This window comes from Phoxinus phoxinus, assembly GCF_949152265.1.
Source record: "Phoxinus phoxinus genome assembly, chromosome: 22".
Lineage (NCBI taxonomy): Eukaryota > Metazoa > Chordata > Actinopteri > Cypriniformes > Leuciscidae > Phoxinus > Phoxinus phoxinus.
Genome location: NC_136897.1, coordinates 18,841,560 through 18,861,095, shown reverse-complemented (window position 1 = coordinate 18,861,095; position 19,536 = coordinate 18,841,560). Strand labels below are relative to the sequence as shown.

The following is a 19,536-nucleotide window of genomic DNA, read 5'->3' as shown; positions in this document are numbered from 1 at the left end:
GACTGAACCAGACACAAACAAACACTGGGAGAGAGAGAGAGAGAGAGAGAGAGAGAGAGAGAGAGAGAGAGAGAGAGAGAGAGAGAGAGACTCACACACTCTCATAGTAAAGCGGAGGCAACTGCGCCGACGAGCTTTACACAAGGCACACATTTTGCGCGTGAGTTGCACCGAGTCTGTTATAGTCGGATTGAGAATTACATTTCGATCAAAACTTTAGACTTTTGGGAGGATTTTCTCGTCGCTCGGAACTCTGGTTCTTTCTGGTACGACTTAAGATTTAAACATGAAACAGTTGAATGGATTACAAGGCGGTGATTTAACGTTACGTTTTCCGAACTGACATGGACTGTTGCGACTCTTTCCGTTCACATTCATTGAATCTGTTGTGATTAGACTGCCCAGGTTTAAACATGGAGGCTCCTTCCAGCTTTCAGCAGCATCCAGGACTTCAGCAAACTCTCAAGCAGTTTCACTTGAGTTCCAAGATCTCTCTCGGCGGTCCGGCAGCCTTCTCGGCTCGGTGGCAGCAGGACATGCTGTTCAAGAAGGACGGCAAGAGCACTGAGGTGATAGTGAACCTCCCGGCGCAGACGCCCCCGGTCATGCCGGGGCCCCTATTCATCCCGTCCGACCGCTCCACAGAGAGGTGCGAGACGGTCCTGGATCGGGAGACCATTTCGTGCTTCGTGGTGGGCGGCGAGAAGCGCCTCTGCTTGCCGCAGATCCTCAACAGCGTCCTGCGAGACTTTTCCCTCCAGCAGATCAACTCGGTGTGCGACGACCTCCACATCTACTGCTCCAGGTGCACGGCGGACCAGCTGGAGATCCTCAAAGTTATGGGCATCCTGCCCTTCTCGGCCCCCTCTTGCGGACTCATCACCCAGACGGACGCCGAGCGCCTTTGCAATGCCCTCATCTACGGCGGCACGTTCCCCCCGCACGCCGACAAAGAGTTGTGCTCCATCGAGCTGGAGCGGACGGAGAAGAGCTTCAAAGTTTATCACGAATGCTTCGGGAAGTGCAAGGGCCTGTTCGTGCCAGAGCTCTACACGAGCCCCAGCGCGGCGTGCATACAGTGCTTGGACTGCAGGCTCATGTTCCCGACCCATAAGTTCGTGGTGCACAGTCATAAAAGGCAGGAGAACAGAACCTGTCACTGGGGCTTCGACTCGTCCAACTGGAGGGCTTATATTCTTTTGGATCAAGACTATAGTGACAAAGAGGAGAGCACCACACTGCTGCAGCTCCTCAATGAGTTAAAGGGAAAATTTGACCTGGGGAACAAGCACAAGACATCTTACAAGGTGAGCTCAAAATAGCGTTATTATAAATCTGAATCTGTTCTGTAGTACTCCAGAATCATTAATATTTTACTCCCAAATATTTATGATCAATGGAATGTGATCATCAAAGTATTATGTGCGCTTTACTTCATTGATTCTCATACACTTGTATTGATTTTTCTCTTTGTCTTGGGCGCTATTTGATCATACAACACCTTACACCTGGTTACACCTCACTGTTTATCGTGCTGTCAAAGTAAACTAAAATATGTCAGACATATTTTCCTTCAATTTCCCCACACAGAACACACTGCGGATAACGCAAACCATACTTCACGTTTCATCCCATATTTATTGTATTCTGTGTCATTTTTTTCTGTTACCTTTCAGTTTTGCCCTTTGTTTTTGAATATCACAACCTGTCCATGTTGACACTTAGTTCATTTGGATTTTTGATCTATGCTCAAACTTCATCTTCCACTCTTTTTAAAGCTATATTTATGCTGCATTTAGCATCATTCTTACTTTTTGAGATCATAACAGACCGTTTGAGAATCACTGCATGTTTTTTTTTTTTTAATATCCTGTAATATCGACTTCTAATGCTATCTTTGAGCGTATTGAAATGAAGGTGCACAGCCGGCCAGTGTCCTGCCCCCAACCAACCCCCCCGAGTGCATTTGTCTAGTTCTTCTGGATGCACTCAGGGGCATCTGCATATGATAAATGGAGCCTCAATTATGTATTTTATGGGAGCCAAAGATAGACAGGGAGGCTTGGGGAAGCCAGTAATGGGCTCCGAGGTGAAGGAGGAGGGTAAGAGTGCTGTGTAGGACATTGTTTTGTGTGTGTGTTTTTGGTGAGGTGGGGGGGAGGGCAGGTTGGGGTTGAGGTCACTCTCTAAAAAGCAGTTGGTGTTGGGTCAGCGCTGGCCTTGGGTCTCCCACTGTCTGATCGGGCTCCGCTCCAGGGTCAGAGATACGGCGAGCGGACAAAAGCACGGGAGTCTCGGGTTGGCTGCTCTCTCCACGCAGCAGCTGTTGAGTGTGATCGTGCTAATGGGTCTACACACATATATGTATGTGTTACCATGGTGTCACTTCAGCAGGCTTGGGATGCATGGTGTGGCAAATGCAGTTTCATCACTGTGGGAAATGTGAGAGACATGGCACATTTCAGAAATGCAGCATCATGTATATTTAACGATCGCTTCTCTATGGGAAAAGTGTTGACTGATATTTGTCACATGAGGCTGAAGGGCTAGTTTGCAGTGCGATGCGTCTGGTTAGGCTAAAGAAAGTCTGGCTTTTCTGTGCAACTATTTTTAGATGATTAGATGGAACCTTGTGTGCATCTCTTATATTTGTTTAAAATGCACATTAAGCATATTTTATCATAACGATATGGGCTGTCCTAACAGTACAGTAGCTGAATGCATGGAAGGGTGGATTTTGTGCAGTTTCTGTGGTTCACTGTCAGAAGTGTCCCAGTTAGCAAGCTGGCGGGGTCCGTGGGGAGCCGTGTACCGGTGGACCTGTACATCACTGGACTAGGTTGGTTGGGGAGAAAAAACATAAAAGAGAAACAACAGCTTGCCACCTTAACCTCAGCTGAATCGAGACGTTTGTTTTATTACGTTTTCCCCCTTAATGCTTGTAATTAAACCTTTAACTTTTAAAATCTTTTCCAGTCTTGCTGAGAATATTTGCTTCATGCTGTCTCTTGCAGAGACTTTTTTTTTTTTTTTTTTTTTGAGAATTACTGTTTCCAAATATTACTCAGATGAGAGGCTGGTCGCCATGGTTATAAGGCTTTTGAGTCCTTTATGTAATAAAGTTGTTCACAGCAGTACAGAGTACACAGAGTTTGCTTTATTTTTTTATCTGAGGGAAAACAGAGTGGAATATCTCTGAGCTGAATTCATTTAAAACAGCATCCAGACTTTGTCTGGTCTGGCTGACATAATGGGGGATATAGCTGGGAGAGGGTGGCGAGTTCTCATTAAGAATCTGTCGCTCCTGTCCACCAGGGCCTTGACGTGCCGTCAAAGGACCGTGACATGTGACCTCTGTCCAAAGCCAGTCAACCAACAATCCCACCCCCTCTCCTTTCAGACAGTCCGGCCAATCGTGTGGCCCTTGCTTCTCCAACTGGACAGATGGTTGTTTGATAAAAGACAGAAAAATACATTGCAAATAAATCGGTAGCAAAACATCACATAAAATTACCATTTGTGTTGGTGTTAAAAATCCCCCCCCCCCCCCATTTTCATGGATTTACATAAAACGTCATCAATTTACCCAGTGTTATCCTCTTAAAATAATAAATCTTAATTCTTACAAATGTTTTTATTATAACTTTTTATTTATTATTATTAATGTTTTTTATTAAAAAAATTATATATATATATACATTATATTATTTTGCTTATTTAAAGATTTTTAAGATTTTTTTTAAAGGTTTTTGCATTTATTTTTGAGGTGCTTTTTTTCTCATCAGTTTGCCAAATGTTGTGCTATTAAATTTATTTATTCATCTTAATTTTAAAAAACAATATTATTTAAATGTATTATATTAATATTTTTTATAATTATCTTTCTTATATTTTAGTATTATATTATTTTACTTATTTGAAGCTTTTGAATTGTTGTGAGACTGAATTGGTGTTTTGCTCCAGTTTTAAACAGATCGATACAGCACATAATGGTTGTGTTGTGTTGTTTTATTTGGAGTTTCAACTTTCCCTTAAACCACATATTTCAAGTGCATGTGCATTGTCCTGCCAGAAATGAAGTAAGGCTCCAGTGAGAATAGTATTGTGTAATAAATTGGACGCAGAGGGGCCGGAGAGCTTTAAATGGGGGGGGGATATCAAACTCTCTTTTGTTCTGCTCTCTCACTTTATCAAATTACAGATGACTCCCAACCTGAGACCAAACCAATCAACTGAGTGTCCGACCCAAGGTGGCCACGGCCATAATAAATGTGCACGCCTGGGGGATAGAGGTCGACATGTGCGTGCGAGTTTGCATTTATAATGCCTGGATCAGCTGTGGGGAAAAGATTAAAATGAGCGCACGTCCTACTCATTTCCATTCCCATCTGTCTGCTGACCTCGCCGTTGCGGCCCGCACTGCGTCCCACCAGCCGCGCTGCCCCTTGCTCTGCCTCCAGACTGCCAACAATTTCATCCGTTTGCCCAACCCCCCTCCACCCAAACACTGCGAGCGCTACTTATTCATCCAGCGCAGTCAGGACACTCACGTAGTCTGTACCACATCACGGCGGGCCGCAAACAACCCCTGCTGCTCAGAATCAGATGCTCAAACAACACTGGGTGCCTGGGGTTTGACTTAGCTGAGTCAAAATCTACTTTCGGACGCCTATTCTCTGAACGGCTGAATTTTAAAAGGGTCGCTTGATGGCTTAACAGTCCCCAAGAGATGCTGTCTCATCCCCTCCCTGGAGGGATGGAGGTGAGGGGGTGGTCAGGGGCTCTCAGAGGTTGTGCCCTCTATTCTCTGCCGAGTGACCTCTTGTTTAAAGGGCGTCAGCTGGAGCTCTCCACTGGCTGATGCTGGGGTGAAGACCTGCCGCCTCTTTTGTTCCCGACATCTTTGTTACTCAAGCTCATTGTGTCTCCGGCTTCGTTTTGGTGCCCGTTGCACGACCGATGTCTCCGTGATAATGAGTCTGTAGGCTTTTGTCTGTGTGTCTGCTGCCAACATGAGATTCATCCACTGTGGTGTAGTGTTAATTTGGTACCACTATAATATTGATCATTAATCGGGATGTAGTTAGCAGCAAATGTCACGAAATCAGGCATCTGTTTTGTGAGCGAGTCTGTATGATGTCTGATGACGGCATTGGTTGAGGTTTAGAGTTGCGCAGGCTGGCACTGCCACCAGTCTGTGGAAACAGATGGCAGAATGATGGTGGTGTTGTTTTATGATCAGTTTCTCAGATCAGGCCCCTTAGTCGATAGCGATCATCAGCTTCATGATTAATATGGCAACCCATCTGCTCTGGAGATGGAAAATCCTGGAGTACACAGCTGCCACTGTGCAAGAAACCCAGTGCCTTAATTGAGGCCCTTGCAAGTCCGCCAATCTGTAACTGTCCACTCGGATGAAGTTTCATTGCGGTGGAAATGGATTAAATGTAGCTTTAATTTAGTGTTCTATCTCTCACTCTTCTTCATTAGATGCACGCCCTTGTACAGCTTTGTATTCCCTCCCTTATCCATCCTCATGAGCTGGAGGATGCGTTTTTATATAATCTGGTTGGAATTTCAATTATTTCTTGGCCAGCCAGAACAAATTAGGAATATTGAAAAAGTCTATTCCTGATCTGAATGTGCTCGACTTAAAGAAACGCACCAGTTTTATTTCAGCCAAAAGAAACAGCGAGGAATCCAAACAACTCATTGCTTAATATTCTCGCATTGTGTCTTGCCTGCAGTGATTATTTTAAATTATATTTTGCTTGAAAACGCCAAACTAAACCGCTGCTGAAAGAATCTGGCGTTCTGGGGCATACTCGAGTGCCTTTACTTCCTAACAGCTGTCGACTTCTGTTAGAGCTGCTCGGAGAAGGGTAAGGACTGTGTGGTAAAGATGTTTCCTCAGGGTCTGTCTGTGGGATGATGCAGCTTCGGTCTGCGTGCGTGTGCCATATGACAAACTGGCATGTTGCTCTCGCCTACAAACCTCCCACTGACCACCCCCAAAGCTATCATGAGGATAAGCTCATGAATCTCAAATGAAGTTGATTTCTAAATGTTCAAATAGCATTGTTAAGTGTTCCACTGTTGCTTGGTCACAGCCTTCCCACATCATGGATTGACGCTGGCTACTCTGTCCATCGGTGATGAGGAAGAATCAATGGAGCTACGCATAATTAAAATGTGTTTAAGATAAATCATTTTATACTATTAATAATGGCAATTCATGTTGGAGCTGTCTAGTAAGCGAAGTGCTTGTGATGACTTGTGCTGTGTCAAATTCATCCATTTCCCAAACTTGCTCCCCCCTCATTATTTGCTTACCCTCATGTCTTTTCAAAAATTTACTTCTGCATAAAAGCTGAATTTTTTACTATCCTGATGTTTTAAAGTGAATATCACTGTTTTCAGTATAACATTGGGCTGTCAAGCACCATAATGACCAGAAAAGCACCACAAAAGTAACTTAGAAACTAGCTCATACAGCTCTTGCACTATACTTCATGTCTTCTGAAGTCGTTCAAATCCTTTGCGTGAAAAACAGAAAGATATGTGAGTTGCAGTTCGCTAAAAATCGTGATATCCACCATTGACCCCCATGGCATGTTCATTTCAGAAGTAGTGGTTACATTTGTAAAAAAAGAGTTTTTCGCAGTTCTTTCTTGAATTAGACTGCCCTGGTTCTCAAATTTAAGTGTGGTCTGATTTTGGTCTGTTCTCCATGCTAATCTGAATTCAGAAGACTTGGAGTTATTCCGATTTTATCCTTTTTGTGTTCCATGGAAGCATTAAAGTCCTATGGGTTTGCAACAACATGATGGTAAGTAAATAATGAATTTTCACTTTAGATGAATGGTTCCTTTTAAATATAAAAAGTGGCAGTTTAAATAAATCATAAGCAAACTGGGTTTTCTAAACCACACAATCGAAAGTTGGCTCTTTTCTAGGCTAAGGAAAAAAGCTTGTTTTTTACCGTGAGCTGTCTGGGCCTTTTATAAAAAGAGGGATTTTGTGTTTTTAAGCAGCCCGTGGCCTCTCGTTCACTCCTCAGAGGCACGCAGACGGCTCTCGCTCCACGCCCAGGCAGCATTATTCAGAAAACTTCTGTGATTGGAGAGTCAGTGTAGTTGCTAAGCAAAGCTGCTCTTCCTGTGCTAAATAAGAACTTGATGCTTCCTGGCTGGTGGGCTGAGGGGAGCGTGCCAGCTCTCTCATGCTCGCTCACTCACTGCTCACTCTGCCTGTCTTTCTCTCTCTCTCTCACACACACACATACACTTTCTCTCTTTAACACATACACAAACAAGTCTCTGCAACACTTGTATCCAGGCCTTCTCATGGTGATTGTGTTACTAGGGAATACAAGGCTCTGTCCTAGCCTTGCAAAAAAAGCAGGAGAAATGATGATGTCAGGATGACCTGATCCATAACCTCCATTTCCCTATGCCTCTCGGGTTCGGAGAAGTGTGAGCCTGTCTCTCGCTCTCGCTCTCGCTCTCTCTCTCTCTCTCTCTCTCTCCTGCTCTCTGGGTGGTGCAAGGATGGAGGGTTTCCTGCATTTGCCCTCCCTATGTTTTGAGGCTTTGGGTTATGAGGCGCATTCAGATTTTTCCAGAAAGGCTGATTCACTTCTCCTGCCCTCAGACAGCTGGCAAGGCCTCCATTTTCCACTCGCTGCGATGGTCCACCACAACATGGTGTTTCAGAAATGCTTCTGGAACGCTCGGCAAGATGGCGTTCTCAACGAAAAGTTCTGTGGATGGAGAGGTTCCTCTGTTTTCATATATAATATCAGATTGCTTGTCTGTACTGCATCTTTCTAAGGCTAAGGCTGTGAAATGTCATGTTTAGTCAGTAAAAAAACGTCTATTTAAAAATGTCTCTTTTCCACGCTTCAGCAAATTGTCTGCATAATACATGCAGTGGAACTGCAGTTACTTAAAGGGACAGTTCACTTCAAAAATAATATGTGGTCTTCATTATTCATGCAGTGACAATGAATGTGTTCTGAAAGTTTTAAGCTTCGGAAACTCATGCAGCGTTGCTATCAATGTGTAATGGCCCTTTTACATCAAGATTGATCGCTATAAAGATAACTGTATGACGCCCACATCAACGGACAATAATGTTCTTTTTAATACCTTTAGTTATGACGTCTGCGATTCTGAAGCCATAAAATGTTATCTGTTTCTCACAAATGTATAAGTTGTTACTCGATAATAATTGTCCACACAATAGGCTGTTAACTGCAGCCACCAGTGAATTGAGCGTGAGAACTGAATCAGTCAAATTCGTGATTCACTGAAAACATGAGGGTGCGTAAATGATTATAGAATTGTCATTTTTAGAACTATCTCTTTAATGTCATTTCGTATTTTTAACAGAAAAGCCATTTTGCAGAGGACAGTGCACATGCTTACAACATGAAGACATAGCTGCGAATATGGTTTTCTTGTTACTCTACATTTCCCTGTAAGCCGATAAGTAAAAATGATACAGAAGAGAGAAGGAAACTGGGTTTTTATGTTCTTGCAGTGGCACCAACAAGCAGACCTCTTGTAAGCCATCTCCCCTAGTGGCTTGAGTGTGTGCCAGATTTCAGCTTGGCACTGGAGATCAGGTATTAAATGCTAGCGAAGCACAATGAAATGTGGTGTGCTGTTAAACACGTACTAAATTTCTGCTATTGGAGCCTTTAGCAATGCGACGCCGAGGCCTGGAGCGAGAGCCCATATCAAACGCATTCAACACGGCTGCCTCCTCACTCTGTACAGCACAGTGAGGTTTTGTGGGACTATTTATCCAGGACCAAAACTGCTGCCACTTTCTTTTTTTGCAGATGACACCCCCTCACTGGCTACTCTAATTCCAAGCATCTGTTCCATCGCTTCTCTATTCTCTCCATTTCTCTTAGGAAGGAGCTTTATTCAAACAGCCTGATGTGTTGTTACAGACATGTCAGCCTCAATTACTCAGTTGTGCTCTGCCTTGGCTTCTTTCTCTCTCCTTTTAATCTGTCCATTCTCACTCTCTCTCTCTCTCTCTACAGTGAGTGGGGCAGGCAAAGGGGAGGGACAGTCAGCTCGGCATATTCTAGATATTAAAAATGTAGAAATGTTGGTGCTGATGCCAATTCTATCTATCTATCTATCTATCTATCTATCTATCTATCTATCTATCTATCTATCTATCTATCTATCTATCTATCTATCTATCTATCTATCTATCTGTCTGTCTGTCTGTCTGTCTGTCTGTCTGTCTGTCTGTCTAAACCCATAACTTCATCTATATTGTTCTGTCTGACTGTCGGTCCTACTGTTTAAAGGTTTGGGGTCAGTATGCCTTAAATTGATCAAAAGTGACAAAGACATTTATCATTTTACAGAAGATTTCAAATAAATGCTGTTATTTTTTAACGTTATATTCCAAAAATATTAAGCAGCACAACTGTTTTCAACACTGATAATAATAATAAGACTTCATATTAGAATGATTTCTGAAGGATCATGTGACACAGAAGACTGAGTAATGCCTTCTGAACATTTGAATGGTTAAACAAATAACAAAATGTATGCTATATTCACTTATTTAGTTTATTTACAATATAATTTGTCATACTACTTTTTTAGTTCACTGTACTTCTATATCACTAAATCTCTGCAGTGAAGACACACTTATTTTCAGTCCTGTTTGAGTTTTCCTCCCTCTCTCTCTGGCTAGGGCAATGTGATAGCGTGCCTGTACCCAGTGTCTGCTTTTATTTATAGTGCGCCAGTGACCACAGACATGGGCAGCCTGAGCCCGGGCAGGCCAGAGCAGAACAGCCTAAAATAGAGAGCTTCTGATCCCATAATGACCCAGCTATTATCAGGCCTATGTCTTAAAATGGGGACCAGCTATCGTGGTCAAGGAAGACGAAAAGCTAGCTTCCCCCTCTTACAAAAATCCAAGCTGCTTTGCGGCTTATCATTATAAGCAGGGTAATCGCGGCTCCTTCTGGGCAGCAACAGCCTAATTGGCCTCGCTATATAGCGGCCTTGGTCTGCTCTGAGGTTTGTCTACTGGTCATCGGCTCACCTGATCCACGGAACGATAGGGGGCTTTGATTGTTCAGGACTTTGTTTAGCAGAAGGCAGCTCTGAGGAGTGCATGCAAACGCTGAGAAGGTTGAGTGTGAATGAAGTGAGGAATGTGAGATTGCGGTGTGACTGGACTGACGCGCAGAGCTTTGATGTGCGGTAGACGTGAAGTCAGCTTGTAAAAGGTTCGCTCAGTATGCATATGGGAGGTGATAGATTCATGACCAGTTGCGATGTGAGGTATCCAGGGGCCTTTTTTTCTGTACACTTTTTTTTTTTTTTATTAAAGTTGAAATTGATGCTCGTAATTTTTATATAATATAGTAATCTGGTTGTATAATTTAATAAGATATAACATTTAATACAGTCGAATAAAATGTACATAAAACGGATAATATAGGTCATTGGGCATTTTTAGCCATGTTTCTTTTTTCTGCAGGGCCTGTCTACGAACCCACATTGGCAAAAAACAAGTTTAGCTCTGTCTGGAGTCTTATGTAATTGCATACCGCAGGACATATAAAAACCTAGATTGGTATGATAGGAAAGGAATGTCTGGGTCAAACCCTGCAAGTGCGAGTTACAACCGCAGTAAAATGGCCATCGATGCATTTCTGCAAAACACTCACTCTGACAAATCTGCGGATACGCGTGCTGCTCAATTTGCACGTTTTAGCTGGTCCTAACTGTACTGGCCACTGATAGAATTAGTCTTTCCAAAAGGATTAGTCACCCTATCATCAAGCCTTCTCCCTAATTTATCTCCTTTTGTTGTGGTGCAGGCTGCATTAAATGGGATCAGGGGCCTTGGCCAGAGACAGTGGGAGGAAGTGGCCCTTTGTGTGCCTGGCAGGTGCACAGGGGTGTGGAATGACACTGGCATTTGCTTGTAGGGGGGTTGGTGGGGGGCGTCTGCGTGTTTGAGGCTGAACCTGTTGGTCTTCTACCAAGCTTCCATGGCGTTCCTCTTTTTCTGCGCTCATTCTTTCTGGCTGTCGCTTTCTCTTTCTTTCCTCAACCAGCCCCTCCGCTGGATAAGTGCTCCTGAGATATCCCAGAAACCCCTGCAACTCCACTTGAACCCTTAATCAAAGGACTCCTCTGGGGTTGGCAGTAAATTCTTCAGGCAAATGTTTTTTGCACTCTCTCTGTCTTTCTTCCTCGCACTCTCTCTTTCTTCTGCACTCCCTTTTGGCTGCCTCCTCTCCGTTTTCTCCGCTCACATCTGGTGAGCAGTCCTTGTCTGCTTTTACTGTGCTGAGGTCATTTTCATCCTATGAGGAAAGTGAAACCTTATGAGTGGAACTGCCAGGGACATGCACAGCTAGGAGGGGTTGTTACAGGCTACTTTAGTGGGACTCCATTTTTATGCTGCTTTACCAATGTCTGTTAACAAGGCCGTTCTTGGCTGTTCAGAAATGTAAGTTGTCTTCGTCCAAAATCTCTGTCCAAAAATCACATATATGCGCCACATTGAAAAAAAACCCTCCTTGAGACATATGGAATGCTAATGAAATGCTTCATGAAAGAAACCCAGCAGTGCAGATTTTGAGGTAGGTTTTTCTCCCCATTGTTGTTTAAAAAAAAAACAGATTAGCGCTTAAAGCAACACCAAGGAACTTTTCCTCTGCGGTCGCCCTACAGGTTGGAAGCAGAATTGTCCATTACCCTTGTCGTAAATAATTTAGCCTACCGCAGCCTACTGTCGCACGCAGGCTCGCAGTTTATTCAGCACCGGCTTTGGAATGAACGATGTCCACAGACAAGTTAGAGTATGATGCATGATTTCATGAAAGTATGATGTATTGCGACATCAGAAACTAAAAAAATCAAAATAATGACTATTGTAACGCTTGATGTAAAGCAAGTCAAATTTGTAGTTTTCTTATGTCTCATTAGAACTACAGAAATGCGACCCGATCTGGCAATCTTACAAAGTGTGGTTATAGCAGATAAAGGACCGCAAAGCGAAGGCAGAAGTTCACCCTATTTCGACTTGATGAACCACTGACACGATTTTGGAAACATTATTTTAAGGTAAAAAATCGTCCTTAGTGTGCACTGCAAAAACATTTTTCACAAAAAAAAAAGATTATTGGTGGATGTTTTACAAGAAAATACTATTTCAGTCTCTTTACATAAAAATGTCATGTTTAATTCAATGTTACTTGCCGTTTCTTTCTATTTAATTGTGTAATTCTTTCAGTGTATACATTCGGATAAATAGTGAGATATTCCAATAAATAAATAGACCAATGTCTGTTAACAAGGCTGATCTTGGCTATTCCGAAATATAAGTTGTCTTCATCCATAATCTTTGGGGAAAAAACAGCTCTAGAGACATGTGAAATGAAAGAAACCCACCAGTGCAGATTTCGAAGTTGGAAGTAGGTTTTCATCGTGTGTTTTTTTTTTTTTTTTTTTTAAACCAGTTTTTCAAGGTCATTTATAACACTATTTTCATTGAAATTCCTGACAAGCCTTGGCCGCGTTTTGCTTGCAGAAGGCCTCACTGCAAAAACCTGAGACAGCTGTGGCTGCTGAAGTGTTCTGCATTCAGCAAGGAAACCAAGTGCTGCATATGCAGAAAGTGGGAGACATTTCCTGGAATGCAAACAACCTCCCTGTCTGATTTTTACTGAAAACGGGCCAAAGAGGTGTCTTTTGGAAGGATCACGTCTTTATTTAGATTCAGAGATTCAGACGGGTCTTTATGTATGATTTCCGCTTTTCTTGGCACCACCGGTCCAGTGTCTGTAATCTCTCTCTTCTTTCTTCCTCTCCTCCTTTTATCTCTCTCTCTCTCTCCTTCATCCACCAGAGAATAGGAAGAAAATGTGCTGAAGCTGCATTTGTCCCTGCTGGCTGACACAAAAAGCAAATTTAGGACTCCCCTCCCCTCTTTCAATTAAAGCTTCTCATGAATATGGAGTTGTCTGTCCGTGGTGGAGAGAGAAGCCAAATGAGAGCTAGCCTGTAAAAATATGAAAGTGACTTAAGCTCAAACAGTTGAAGAATGTAGAAAGAAGATTAGGGATCAGCAGGCTGAGGGCACATGGTGTTGGTAATCATATTTATGCATATTAAAGCCCAAGGGGATTTTCAAGAATGCATGGAAATGCATGGATAATGAGTCTCTTTGGTTGCCTTCAGTCAGATGTTGCTGATTAAACTGGTCAAATGCTTGTATAAAACTCTGTTTGATCAGAAAGAATTTGGCCTTTCTGTTGTCGTGCTTAGAAATATTTATTATTATCCCATTTATTTTGCTCTTTGAACATCTGATTTGTCTTTAAGGTAGACGGGAGGTCACCTCAGGGTGTTTTAGCTAATTCACATTGCTTTAAAACAGACCCAACTGATGCCATTTGATGTCGTTGTGACGGTGTGAAAAGGAGTGGTCCGGTCTTCTCTGTTTTACAGCGGCCCTGTCAGCTTAATGAGGAGAGTATTAACCTTTATCACGTCAAAAGCCCACAGTCCCAGCACCCCTAATGGCCCAGGAAGCCCCGGCCGGGGTTGTAGGGAGGTCAGGTTGAATTACAGGACATAAACAACAACACAAGCAATTTCAGCTGAGGTAAGAAGGTGGGGCTGATGGCAGTTGTTGTTTTTTGAGGGGGATGGGGGGTAGCTAATCTCATGAATTGATAACTAGCAGAGGAAACTATTGATTGATTGATTTTTTTTATTTATTTATGGTGATCTTGCACTTGTAAACTCCCATTGACCTGGATATGTACAGTGGAAAAATAATTTGAAGAAACTAGACGATGGATGGATGGAAAGCCTATTGGAAATATATATATATTTTAATATCTGACTAGTTGGATTTATGAGTGTCTTTTTGAATATCAATTCAATTGAATTTCTGAAAAAAACATAAAAAAAAAAAATAAATAAAAAAAAAAAATATATATATATATATATATATATATATATATTGAAAATGGATTTTCAGAAATTCAATTGAATTGATATTCAAAAAGACACTCATATAAATCCAACTAGTCAGATATTAAAATATATATATTTCCAATAGGCTTTCCATCCATCCATCGTCTGGTTTCTTCAAATTATTTTTCCACTCAGATAAATCCAACTAGTCAGATATTCAAATAGATATTGATAGACATAGATAGATATTCGAATCTAGCTAGCTAGAGAGTGAATGTCAGTTCACCGGGGTCAACTGGTTTTACTGGAGTTGGAGACAAGTCCAGAGACAAGGGGTCCATGGGCACACAGACTCCCCCACCATCTGGCAGCCATAAAAGTGTTGGAAGTTGGAGTTTTTTTTTGGAGGGGGGGGGGCTTTATGGCCTTGCAGGGTGAGACATGGCAAGACACTCTGGATGCCCCCGAGCTCCTCAGCTTCCTTCACAGCCCTCTATTCGGGTCAGAAGTTCATTGCCTTTCTCCCCTTTAAAATACCTTGGAGCTTTAATTCAATTCAATTCAATTCAATTCAAGTTTATTTGTATAGCGCTTTTCACAATACACATTGTTTCAAAGCAGCTTTACAGAAAATGCATTTCAAAAATATACATACAAAAATACAGTTAGTTAATCATGAAATTTAGGGCATAACATATCGCCGGCGTTGGGTCGTCTCTTCACAGGCGTCGAGTCGTCTCATCACAGGCGTTGGGGCATCTGAAGTCTCCATGAGAGGCTGGATACATAACTGGAGCTGACGAACTCTATTTGAGTTATCTCGGGACAGGCGTCCCGAGATAACAACAAAAAAGGCAGATGGGAAATAATTAGCGTAGCTGCTGTTCATAATATGAATGCATTTGATCTGATTTAACTGTAGTATAAAAGGTATGAGATGCATCATGTGAATGCTTGGCTAAAGAGATGCGTCTTTAATCTAGTTTTAAACTGGTAGAGCGAGTCTGAGCCTCGGACAATATCAGGAAGGCTATTCCAGAGTTTAGGAGCTAGATGTGAAAACGCCCTCCCTCCTTTAGTGGACTTAGATATCCTAGGTACGACCAGAAGCCTCGAATTTAGCGATCTTAAAGAGCGCGATGGAATATATGGCGATAGAAGATCTCTTAAATACACAGGAGCTAAACCATTTAGGGCTTTATAGGTCAGTAACAATACTTTGTAATTGATACGGAACTTAATAGGTAAAGATGGTGGGAAGTGGTTTTTATGCAGGCATCTTTTGCATGCGTCTGGCCACGGAGAAAATTTTACAAGGCAGGACAGCAGACGTGATTCACACAGATGGCGAGAAGTTGGACCCTGGTGAGTCAACGAATGAGTTTTGTGTCGATATGCGTCATCATGTGCCTCATCAATTCACTCTGAAACTTCAAACAGCCCCACTGGCACGGAACAGAATAATAAGACAAATAATTAAAAACTTTTTCTGGGTCTCAAATCAATTCAAAATAACATTCAGATTCATGTATATTATGTTTCTACCATCAATTAAAAAGGTCAGGAAACAAAACAAACAATTATGGAATTTTGTTCACGGCACGCTTATTCTCTACTGTCCTATAATCTTACCTTGCATGCTTTGCTCATTGGGATTTTCAGGTCTGATCAAGTCCAGATTCCTTTAGAAATGATATCCTCCACAGAGGCTGAACCAACTTTAACACCTTCTGCAGCTTGAGTAACAATGCCCTCTCATAAGTATCAGTTAACAGAGAGAGACTAAATCAAACTCAGAGGGCGTAAAAACAAATGTACTTTCTTTTGTTAAGAAATTCATTCGGAAGCACAATGACCTTCTTCCAACTTCTTGGCCTTGTTTTTGTTTCCTGTCTGAATTTCCATCTAGTGTATCTCAGCGTGGTTGAGTTTCTAGTCTCTTTACGGCCCCCACTCGTTTCAGCATCCTCTTTGGAGGAGGAAAAATGCTGACAGTGGAAGAGTAAAAACTGTGTTTGGCAGGCACGCCCTTGAAGGTTTCTGTGTCACTCAAGCCCATTGAATTTTTAATTATTTCCTGGCTGTGGTATTCTGCTCTACTTCACTAGGGCGCCTGGCTCCATGCTGTCTCACAGCTCAGATGGTAGACACTGTGTTAGACATTTGCGGTTAAATCTGCTCAAATCCTTGGACGCCTACTGCAAGCAGGTGAGACCTTGGTTCAGAGGCTTTTTTAAAAGGATAGTTAACACAACAGTGGTTTACTTGTTCTAAACCTTTCTTTCTTCTACAGAAGACAAAATAATATATTTTTTAAATATACTTTTTTGGGTGAACTATCCTTTTACTGTAAGCTACTGTGTCTCAAACAGTCCTTGAAAATGTTGCGATACCTTAAGCATGTTAGTGCACATGCAAAACTAAATTGCCTGTATTTACAGCGCCAGCAGTCTGCTGGAGACAGACGGCACTTCCCACTTCACTACGAATCCCGCATGCAGCTTTTGTCTCTCAGACTGATGCATTTAGCATTCAGATCCATCATTATTCCCTGCCCGGCAGACAGCAGTAATGTAATCTCCGTTGATTTACAGGCACAAGTATACATCCCAACTCCCAACAGCTGGATCTGCTCTGTACCAGCGCTGTCTGATCATGCCTATTGGATTTGCCTCTTATAATTATCATAATAATGACTTCAAATGCATTTGACGCCAGGACCTCTGATTGCACTTGACAAGAGCTTCTCCAGGCTGGTGAGTTGCAACATCAAAGAAGCGTTTCGGACTCGGAGGGTGGTGCAGTTTGAGCATTTGGCCCGAGATTTATTGAGAGGCTCTTAACATATTTCAGGCTGTCTCTCTCTCACTTTTCCGTGTCATGTCGAGGTCTCCCGGGTTCCAAGAGAGGAAAAGAGTAATAAGAAAGAGAGCGAGAGCGGGAGATTTTGAATAAACGGCTGGAAATAATGATCTCTGTTCTGAGTTAGTGGTTACATCAACAGCAGTGATTCAGGGAGGAAAAATGTGGTTTATGTCTCTTTAAGTCTCTAGGCTGTCTGCAAAATGCATTAGTCCTGTGGAGCAGACACAGGCCAGGGCAGAGGGAGGAGCCCAGAGCTGCGGAGGGGGGAGGGCTGGAGGATTGAACAGCCGCAGTCTGGGCCTCTAGCCTCCTGGCTAGACTGCTGAAAGTTATTATTGAGTTCCTGAGCAGAGCCTCCCCTCCCTGCCATACTAGTGTCTGTTCAGCCTGTGCTCTCGTTCTCTCAGACTCGCTGGGTGGGTATACGAGCGTGTGTTTACTGGCTGCCAGTTCACCATGGCCTTATACAGTAACGCAGCACACAATTTAGTCTTCCAAACTTAAGAATTAACACTTTGCAATAAAGTTCGATTAGTATGAATTATAAATTAAACATTAACCTGGATTAATAAATGCTTTTTAAAAGTATTGTTCATTGTTACTTCAGGATTCCTAATTCAACAGCTAATGTTAACAAATTTAAACTTAGAGAATCAACATAACGATCTTTATAATAATTATTACAATTACGTACCGGTATTCATAAAATATTCTGAAAAATTATTTAGTAGGGCTGTCAATAAAAAAGCTCAAATTTAATAATGCTGAATAATTGTGATTTAGTATTTTTAAATGTTTATATTTATTTTATTTTTTCACCTTTATTTAACCAGGAGAAAATCTCACTGAGATTAAGAATCCTTGTCACGATAAGTAGCCCGAATTTGCATATACACATATACAAAAAAAAAACAATATATAATAAAACAAACATACAATCATGTTTGTTCATGATTTAAATAATGAAAGCTTAATTTTTGTGTCAACACCACTTTACAATAAGGTCTCGTTACTTAACGTAAGTTAATGCATTAACTAACATTAAAGAACAGTGAACAAAATTTTTGTTACTTATTATTCTTTGTTAATAATTGTTAGTTCATGTTATCATTAAATAATGGTAACAGATACAGCTTTTGATTTTAATAATGTAGTAAAGTAGTAAGTATTGTAATTAGTAAATAATCAACATTAACTAAGATTAATAAATGCACTAGAAGTATTTTTCATTATTATTTGATGTTAACTAATGTTAAAAAATGGAACCTTAAAAGCGTATTTTTAATATATTGCTTACAATACATACTCAAACCATTGCTACCATATCAATTTATTTATCGTTATTGTTCGAAATTGGATATTCAATTGTACATTCTCATTCCCGTATTTTTACATTTAGATTACTTTGCCATGATTAACGCTCACTTTAAGTACATTTTTAAAAACACTAATTTAATAACACTGTTAAATGTCATATTTGGCAGATCTCAAAATGGATATACATTTTTCATACTGTACATTATAATTTTGTGATAACTAAATTCACTTTCACAATTAGCCATTACAATGACTCATTTTAGTGTTTCTTAATTTCATTTATGTATCGTTTCTATTGTATAGATTTATAATACCTGATATCAATCCATTATTGGACATAATTTCAGTGCACATGTATCATGAACGTTGTATGGTCTTATAAGGTATAGAATGCGGTACAAACATATGAGAGGACACAGACAGACACATGTCCCTCAGCTGTTAGTGGAAAGGCCACATAGGTCAGTGTGGATTGGTGCTGGGAAAGCTGGGAGATTACATGCTAACCCCAGGCCGTCTTTTGAGGCAGGGCTCAGAACAGGAGCACCGGGCCCTAATCCCTCTGATCAGATCAGACTGAACAAATTAACGCACAGAGCAGTGTCACATCGGGAACATACACACAGCAGACTCAGGAGACATTTATATAACACACTGGCCTTTATCTTCGTTGTCTCTCTTTTGTGTTAGATCTGAGCTGGCGCTGACTCACTGGTAAGCTACTCTAACCGTCAGCCATTTTGGCATAAGTTCAGAAACACCCGATTATCTGTAAACCAGCCACATCTCGGTTCAAATGAAGCTACTTCACAACTTCACAGGATTTATGCGAGTGGAGCGCTAGTAAAAAGTACATGTTTAATGGATGTCAGGTGTGTAGGTCCATTTAACAAGTGTCCAGAAGACTGGCAGACTAATGTTAGACGCAGGGCTGGGAGAGGGTCTGGTCCGCGAACACCCCGGAGTGGAGATGGCGAATTCAGTATTTTGTTGTGTTCTGTTGGTTGAGTCAGAGCTGAGCTCAAGGTGTTATGCAGTTGCTATGGAGAAAAACATTGGCCCTTTCAGATTCAGAGTGCTGTAAAATGAAAATGGTCCAGGAAAAAGAAGTTTCCAGGAATTTTCAGGGTTAAAAGCACATCAAGGGAGCAGAATAATGTAATGCCTGTTGGCAAAAAAAAAAAAAAAAAAATCAATTGAGGTTGTGTTTTAGATCCTGGTCCCCAGTTTAGGATGCTGATGTCCCCACCAGGTACATAATCTCAAAGATAACATGCAATCCAAAACTGGTGTTTTCAGCAGGGATGCTTCTCATTCTGACAGGTTTGTAAAGTTAAAGTTCACCCACAAATGAATTATTTATTAACGT

The 19,536-nt window shown here is 41.6% G+C and overlaps 1 protein-coding gene across 2 annotated transcripts in view; it reads left to right on the top strand.

Annotated features, from left to right (window-relative positions):
• skib (v-ski avian sarcoma viral oncogene homolog b) overlaps positions 1 to 19,536 on the top strand; it is a 32,609-nt gene continuing 13,073 nt past the window's right edge. The window contains exon 1 of one of the 2 annotated variants that reach the window (XM_079597441.1): positions 1 to 1,307. In XM_079597441.1, coding sequence (XP_079453567.1) covers positions 414 to 1,307 — 894 coding nt within the window. In that variant the 5' untranslated portion in view covers positions 1 to 413. The remainder of the gene's footprint in view (positions 1,308 to 19,536) is intronic. The other variant, XM_079597442.1, reaches the window with a different exon arrangement.